Raw genomic sequence first — 8,537 nt, 5'->3', positions numbered from 1 at the left:
ATGAATGGACACTGATCCGAATCGCCGAATAATCAGCTTCATAGGGGAATACAGTGGGCTCCTAGGAAACCCGAAGGAAGGGTTCGCAGTCGCAAATGGGAAGCAGCAGAGTGGGTACTGGCCAGCATGTATGGCACGGAGCCTAAAGAAAACGAAAATACGTTATGGGGAAATAAATAGCCCCGAAACATCCTAGAACAAAACCATAGGAGATTTCCCGCGCTTGGCATGCCTAGCGAGCTGGACGCAGAGGACCCAGAACCCGGAATCATGTGGTTTTGGACCTACCGACGCCACCGATGTCTGCTGGGAAAACCCAAAGTGCCCGAAAATGTTCCAAGGGGATCGCCTCAAGTACGCAGTCTTCCGAAACTCATTCAGGTTCACGGGTTCGTGGACGTTTTACATACTGCTCGCGTTTCCTTTGGCATGTGCGAATGGGAACCAGTGTGAGATAACCCCCTACAGAAGGGCCAGTCTAAGCGGAGTTTGGGGCCTTAGGGATCATGTAGCCCTCGGAACTTGATCCCACTCACGTCAGTAGATGCACTAGTCCAGGCCAGCAGCTCTGCTTCTTGTGCCCCCAACGACAACACACACGCAGACGAAAAACACAATTGTGAGGCTTAGTATGCATTGACGTCCCCTCATACGATGGGGTGATGCGTCATAACAGTAGAGGCACGCGGGCCCTGTAAGCTGATGAGAAGTGGCGGAGAGCCCTCACTACGTCATGCAATGCTGAGATCTGGTCAAGATAACTTAGAGTATTTCTCTTTAGTACAAACATTTGCAGTTAGCTTTACGTATTACTAGGTTGTGTCTCTGAAGAACTACCGTGGAGCCCATCCCGGGAACCCCACAGCTGAGTATAGCGAGCTGGCAAGCAATATATATCATACTTAACAACAGCATATCAAACTAACAAGGGTTCAGGAAATTAGTTCTCTCAGTTTATTCTTCAAAATTGTTCTCCCCCGACCCCGATAGAACCGGCACTGCGGCCTTTGGGGCTGGGATGGGAGAGGAAACCGCGTAGCATGCTGCAATACCTTTTGCACCAAGGCTCATGCCAACCTCTCCTATAATCATATCGATGGTCACTCCATAAAGAATGTTTAATGCATTCACCAATGTTATATTCAATGTACATCAATAAGCGCTCACAGACACTTCCACTATTCATACAACCCTCACTCATTTCACAACGAGCACGGCATTGTTGCCGTGATTATAGTGAGTACTCACTACAGGATGCGTCCCACCGTAGTCCTTCAGAGATACAACCTAGTAATACGTAGAGGTAACTGCAAATATTTATACTAAAGAGAAATACTCTAACGTTATCTTGAACAAATCCCAGCATAACATGTGAGGGACTGAGGGATTTCCCCACATCGCATCTGCTTACAGGGCCCGCAGTACCTCCAGTGTTATGGAATCGCATCACCCCATCGTGCGAGGGAACTTGAATCCTTACTACGTCTCACAATTGTGTTTTTCGCTTGCGTTTGTGTTGTCGCTGGGGGCACAAAACGCAGAGCAACGGGCATTGCCTGGTGAGTCTATTGAGTAGAGGGGCACCAATGCGAGCAAATCCAGGGACGAAATTGCAGTAGTATAAGGAGAGCAAGAAAGACTTCTGAACGCCTGTCGGCGTGTACAGCGGTAGGGGCCACCTCTGAATCTCCTCAATCTTAGCAGGATCTTGTTCATGCCCTGCCGCAGAGACACAAAACCCTAAGACACTGATTGTTTGCATGAAAAACGAATACTTCTTGCTTTTACGAACCATAGCTTCTCACGTACTAGTTGCAGCGCCCGTTGGAGGTCCTGCAAGTGTTCCTGTGGGTTTCGGCTGAAGACTAGCCCACTATCCACGTATATTACCATCCACCCTTCAGCGATTGGTCCCAAGAAATCGTGGTTAGCCCGCCGCTGCAGTTTGGCAGGTGCATGGACGAGTCCAAAGAGCACACAGGTGTACTCCTACTTGCGGGTGCCGGTGTGGAATGCCACCTTGTATCTGTTCTCCAGATTAATTGATATCTGCAAAAATGCTTCAGCGAAGTCAAATAAAGAGTATACCGCTGAACCCTGTAAACTGTCAAGACTTCCGTCAATCCTGTGCGTCAGGCTGAAGCACCCCAACAATATCACAGTGAAACAGAAGTCGACATGCGCCACTTGCCGCCCGTTTTATTCATCAGCACGGGGTTGTTCCCACAGGAGCTAGTTGAAGTCTGAACGCCAGCTTTTCTTAGAGTTCCACCTGCCTGCCCCTAAGATCCCTCCTCAAGATGTGCGGACGCTAGCAGCTAGCAAGTAAGCTTGAGGCTGAGCCGGGAATAAGCCGATGCGGTCCATTAAGCGCCACGCGGGCGGCCTGCCCGCCTGTAACCCTTTGTTATTGAGTACAACCGAGAACTCTTCCTTCAATTTTGCCCACTTCTGCCGCTCGTCGGGTGTTAACTGGATCGAATGCCGCAAGACTGCCGCCTTTGCGAAACTGTCGAGACTGATTGCATGCGTATCTCCGCCGTTTCCTTCAGTGCCTCTGCACTGCATGAGAGTCCCCACACTCCGCTCTCCTTGGGGCACAGTTGCTGCTTCTCTGATCATAGAGGATGCAGATGCTGTTGAGAGCTCTGAGAGGCGCAAACTCTCACCACCTCCTGGCGCGAAGACCCATATGGCGTCATCAGGCGAACGCATTTGCGCGTTCCACTGGGTCGCCCACGGCATGCCAACGATTATCTTGTGGTGAACTGGTTCAACGCAGAAGCCCCTCATCATATTAATGCGCCCTGTTTTCGACCTAAGAGAGCAATTTACGCTGGTACGTTTGCCGACTCTTGCGCCCTGCCTACCATCTTCGAACCGTAGCCTCAGAGGTTGGGCCAACGAGTTGGTATGTAGGCTTCACCACTTTGCTGTGGCTTCTGAGATCAGATCCACTTCGCATCCCTTACCGATTGCGGCTAGTAACACTTGCCACTTAACACGTACTTGCACAAGCACTGAATTGACTCGGCGCGGATTTAGGCCTGCAGCCGTTACCTGTTGCGGCCCCATCACTGCGCCGCACGGAGTGTGGGGTCCCGACCGTTTCCCTGACTGCTCGTTCCCCTGGCGTCGCTCGTCGAGGTTTGCCTTCAATTCTTCCGTACCCATNACCGTTTCCCTGACTGCTCGTTCCCCTGGCGTCGCTCGTCGAGGTTTGCCTTCAATTCTTCCGTACCCATCTTCATAGGCCGGAAATCTCGAAGTACGTGACCCTATTTATTGCAAAAGAATAATATGCGCTGTCCGGTATATCGTTCTTCCTTTCTCGGTGTTGAATTCACGGTCTGCTGTCTGTTATTGCTTCTAAACTCCCTTTCGGCTGGTCTTGTATACACAGTCCAAATATCCGTAGGATCAAAATCAGGATCATCCGCAGGTCCGCTTGCTTCCTTCTCGGCTAAGGCTGTGGAAGTGGCATTTTTCCTTTCTTTTCTGCCAAGCTACCCCATCATGTCAGCAAGTTCCACTCATTCACCCATAATTTATTTCCCTGACCGCATCGCAGCCTGTTACTGATTGCCTCTCACCAGGGCAGAGCCCTGCTATAAACTAATTATAGAGCAGCTCCCGATCCACCATAGGACTTCAGTTAATCAAGGACTGACATTTCGCAGTGTAAAGCTCTATCGCGAATTCCCTTTGCTTAATTCTTCTCAGTTTTGCCATAGCCTGCAGACATCGAGATAAAGCTGCAGCGCAGCGCATTTCGGAAGGCCTGCATGGATCTTATNTGCCATAGCCTGCAGACATCGAGATAAAGCTGCAGCGCAGCGCATTTCGGAAGGCCTGCATGGATCTTATAGGCTCCGGCAAGGCAGAGCCTTTGCTTAAATATAGCCACCATAGCCGTGCATCCCCTTCTAATAAGGAAGAAGCTAGTAGTAACTGGAGTTCTTCCGGTCCATTTTGTAGGCGAAGGTGTAAGTCTAGGAAACTAAGGAGCTCGTCAACAGCATCTGTTTCCCGGTGCCCATCATATCGCTATTGACGGCACGCTCAGAGGCATTCATCCCCGATTACGTTTGGGAATGCAGTTTTTCCGGTTTTGGCTGCCGAAACACAGCTGGATTTTGCTCGACGAGGCCCCAGTCCGTCTTCCTTGTCCCCATCTGTGGGCGGGTTATAATCAATTTCCATTTTGCCGAAGGGTAATTGCTGAAATTTGAAGGAGAGCTTGCTTAAGGAAAGAAAATGGATTGTAATTTATTTCATGTTACTTTGTACTGTTTTTCAGCAGTGCATGAGGCCACCTTGTGGGGGTGGGGTTCCTTCACACAGCTGACCCGATAAATCACGCAGTGCTACCAAGTATAACGCTTGCTCTCGGGCCTTATCAAAGGAGTAAAGCGAGATGCAATGAAGCCAAAGACTTGAGCTCACCAGCCATCGTGGGCGTTCAGGCAGGTCCTGGGGTTTCGGGGGAGGAGGCAACCTGAAAGAACGTGCAGGGCGACAGGCTGCATTTTGGTGATGCAAGCATGCCTCACATGTGAGCACGAGAAAAAACGATGAAGCTTCCTTTACTGCATGCTGTATCGCTGTAGATATTTATGTAGCTTTTGTATTTGCGTGCAGGCTGCCTATCAAGGTCAGTTGAATGTTCCTGTGCTAACTGGAGGCAGACCATGCCATAGGAACTGTGTCGTCTTGAAGGATCCTCGCCACACCATATATATATTGTTTATATATAGTTATTTTGCTAGAGAGAGCATCGTTTGATTGGGTGCTGCAGCAATCCATATCTTAGGGTCTAGCTATTAGGGTTTAGGATTTAGGCGTTAGGGTCTATGGTTTTTCTCTTCGTTGCGTAGGCCATAGCTAAATCCCAGTAACATTTATTTCCTCTTATTGCTCTAAACCCTAAACCCTAGACCCTAGTCCCTACACCCTAAACTATAGACCTAAACGCCGTGAACGTAAAAGGCGTCTAGGTCCTAAACCCTATACACAAAACACGAAAATAATATGGTCTGCAAACCCTAAACCCTAAATTCTAACCCCTACAAGCTGAATTTAGAGCAGCGAAGAAGAGAGAAGGAACCAAAGAGGAGGATAGAACAAAAGAGAATATGGTGAAAGTGAAGAAACCAAATAATAAAAGAAATAAATAAAAGACAAACAAACAGAGAAGCAGACAAAGAACAAAAGACACGAAAACAACAAAGATAGAACAAATAAAAGGAGAAATACGGAAGAGGGATGGATGGAGGGACGTAAGCGCGAACATCTAAACAAGCAAAGACAGATTAACATGAAGAGACAGAGAGAAAGATAGAGAAGAATTAATGAGACAATAGTCGAATAAACAATTATTTGTTTGTGATTAAATTCCGTTTTTAAAACGAATAACTCAAATATAAAACGCAATAGGGACGGAAAGAAGATATAATAACGAAATCAGTTAAATATAAATTCGGCTGATGCGGCGCAAAATTAAAAAAAAATAAATAAACAAATAAATAAACTTGTTTATTTATTTATTTATTCCGACTTTTTATTTATACGCCTATAGTATGAAGTTTGGTGCAGTATAATTGTGAGAATTATATGTATATAAATAAATATAAATGCAATATATATATATATATATATATATATATATATATATATATATATATATATATATATATAATATATACAGANATATATATATATATATATATATATATATATATATATATATATATATATATATATATATAATATATGCAGATGGTGCTGCAGCAGGAGGTGCAACAGCAAGCGGTGCAGCTGCAGCAGATGATGCAGCAGCACGTGCTGCAGCAGCACGCACTGCAGCAGCAAGTCTTGCTACAGCAGATGCTGCAGCAGAAGGTGCTGCAGCAGCAGTTGCAGCTGAAATTTGTCACAAGCACCTCGGCATCTTCATCACTGCTTCCGCTGCAGCCGCTGGGTTTGTTGCTGCTGCTGCAGAAACATCCCAGCTGCTGCGGCGGTAGCAGCAGCAGCAGTAACCCCAGCTGCTGCAGCTACAGCCGAAGATACCTGTATGCCTAAACCCTAATCTGCTGCAGCGACGGAACGGAGATAAACAGACCGCTACCAAAGGAAACAATTCCATTTATACAACATCTTCATTTACCGAATATCATTGCTGCTGCTGCTGCTGCTGAATCAAACAGATGCACTTATGGTCTGCTGCTGCTGCCGCTTCTGCCGCTGCTGCTGCTGCTGCCGTCATCTCCCCAGCCCCGTGTTCCCCAATAGCCCTCAGGCGGGTGCAACTGCTGCTGCTGCTGCTGCTGCTGCTGCTGTTCATCAACAGAAGCAAAAGGAAAGGAGGGTTCTGGCGTTGGCGGAGGCAGAGGCATTCCGCTTTCTACACCCTTGAAAACTGTGGGCAGCGGCGGCTGATGCTGCTGCTCATCATCACCAGGAAAAAACGAGGGTTCTGGCATAGGTTCAGGCAGAGGCATTCCGCTTTCTACACCCATAAACGCTGACAAGGGGGCGCTGCTTTCTGGCTCTACACTTGAAACCGGGGAGAAGACGCCTCCCCATTCATCATCGTCTGCTACTGCTGCTGCTGCTGCTGCGGTTTCTTCTGCTCCTGCGTCTTGGGGGTATTGTGGAGGTGGGAAGAAAGGGGGAGAAGGATAGAAAGAATCTGAATAAGAGGGATGCCGGCCTGATTCTCCAGCAGTAAAAGGAGAATAAGAAGATGCAGCAGCAGCAGTAGCAGCAAACCGGCTGCTTGATGCTGCTGCCGACGAAGAAGTAGACAGAGGTATGGAGGCACCGGACAAACTGTCTCCCTCATCAGCAGCATCGCCAGCAGCAAGCGGTAGCCCCCAGGGTCCAGGTGTATATTGATGGGGATACTGCTGCTGCTGCAAAGGAGAAGAATAAGGATGATGCTTCTGTTGCTGCTGCTGCTGCTGCTGCTGATGCGGTGGTTGTGGGGGTAGCCCAAACCCTGGCAGAGGCCCGACACCCGGAAGGCTCGGCAGCAACCCTTGATGACCGCTCGCTTGACGGCTCAGCTGCTGCTGCAGCTCGCGTATCTGCTCCCCCACCTGCTGCAGCTGTAACTGCAGCAGCCGCAGCTGCTGCTGCTCCATCTCTTCCTGCTGCAGCTGCTGCTGCTGCATCTGCAGCTGCTGCAGCAGCTGCTGCTGCAGCAGCAGCAGCTGTTGCTGCTGCTGCAGTTGCTGCTGCTGTTGCTCCTCCTGCTGCTGCTGCTGCTGCTGCTGCTGCAGTTGCTGCCGCTGTTGCTGCCGCTGCTGCTGCTGCTGCTGTTGCTGCTGCTGCTGCTCCTGCTGCTGATGCCACTCGTGCTGCTGCTGGTGCTGCTTCTGCTGGTGCTGCGGCTGGTGGTGGTGGTGGTGCTGCTGCTGCTGCTGCTGCTGCTCGATCTCCTCGATCTGCTGCTGCAGTTCCTGCACTTGCTGGAGCTGCTCCAGTAGCTGCTGTCGCTGAAGCTCCTGCTCCAGTGGCGGCTCAAATGACGGGTGCGGGGAAGGCCAGCGTGCATGGACAGGAGGAGGGGGGGCAGAAAGATAAGATAAGGCAGCTATCTTGGTGGTGATACTAATAGTTAGCTGTTCAGTTAGCTGGCTAGCTAGCTGAAGAGCTACCTGGCCAACCTCGGGCGGTGCGCCAGGTGTAGTGGGAGCAGGAGAGGCAGCTAGCTCTGTAGCTAGCTTTGCTGCTAGCTCTTGAGCGAGCGCGGTAGATGCCTGGCTATCTGGCTGGCTCTCTTGCCAATGAGCATAAAGGGAGGGCTCCGACGTAGAAGCAGGAGCTGATCTTCCAGCCGCGGCAGCAGCAGCAGCTGCTGCTGCTGCCGCTGCTTCTGCTGCTGCTGCTGCTGCTGCAGGATCAGGAGGAGATAGAAGCGGAATAGAAGGAGGTCCGTCTCCCCCCGACTTAGCAACCACATCAGCAAAGGATCGCTTCCCAGCGGGAGAAGAAGAACCACCAGGAGGAAGCTGCTGCAGTTCTTGCTGCTGCTGCTGCCACGGTCGCTGCTGCGGTTGCTGCGCTGAAGGAGCAGGAGGAAACTGCTGCTGCTGCTGTTGCGATGGGAAGCGTTGTCGTGCGTACCCTCCTCGCGGCTGCTGCTGCCACGGTTGCTGCTGCGGTTGCTGCGCTGAAGGAGCAGAAGGAAACTGCTGCTGCTGCTGTTGCGACGGGAAGCGTTGTCGTGGGTACCCTCCTCGCTGCTGCTGCTGCCACGGTCGCTGCTGCGGTTGCTGCGCTGAAGGAGCAGAAGGAAACCGCTGCTGCTGCTGTTGCAACGGGAAGCGTTGTCGTGGGTACCCTCCTCGCTGCTGCTGCTGCCACGGTTGCTGCTGCGGTTGCTGTGCTGAAGGAGCAGTTGGAAACTGCTGCTGCAGCTGTTGCGACGGGAAGCGCTGTTGCGGGTGCCCTCCTCGCTGCTGCTGCTGCCACGGTTGCTGCTGCGGTTGCTGTGCTGAAGGAGCAGAAGGAAACCGCTGCTGCTGCTG

The 8,537-nt window shown here is 50.5% G+C and overlaps 2 protein-coding genes across 2 annotated transcripts in view; both read right to left on the bottom strand.

Moving 5' to 3' along the window:
* Positions 1-2,295: 2,295 nt before the first annotated feature.
* EMH_0015090 (uncharacterized protein) lies at positions 2,296-3,251 on the bottom strand (the record flags this gene model as incomplete). The annotated part of the gene is made up of 2 exons (XM_013500306.1): positions 2,296-2,818; positions 3,190-3,251. 2 exons carry the CDS (start codon positions 3,249-3,251, stop codon positions 2,296-2,298), a joined length of 585 nt encoding a protein of 194 aa, XP_013355760.1.
* Positions 3,252-6,215: 2,964 nt separating this feature from the next.
* Positions 6,216-8,537, bottom strand: part of EMH_0015080 (uncharacterized protein) — a gene marked incomplete at both ends in the record, with an annotated part of 4,144 nt that continues 1,822 nt past the window's right edge. Inside the window, one exon of the mRNA XM_013500305.1 lies at positions 6,216-8,537. Coding sequence (XP_013355759.1) covers positions 6,216-8,537 — 2,322 coding nt within the window.

The sequence above is a fragment of the Eimeria mitis genome, genomic scaffold (assembly GCF_000499745.2).
Source record: "Eimeria mitis Houghton genomic scaffold, Emh_scaff525, whole genome shotgun sequence".
NCBI classification, from domain to species: domain Eukaryota; phylum Apicomplexa; class Conoidasida; order Eucoccidiorida; family Eimeriidae; genus Eimeria; species Eimeria mitis.
The sequence above is the reverse complement of the archived record's forward strand: the minus strand, read 5'-3'. Positions and strand labels throughout refer to the sequence as shown.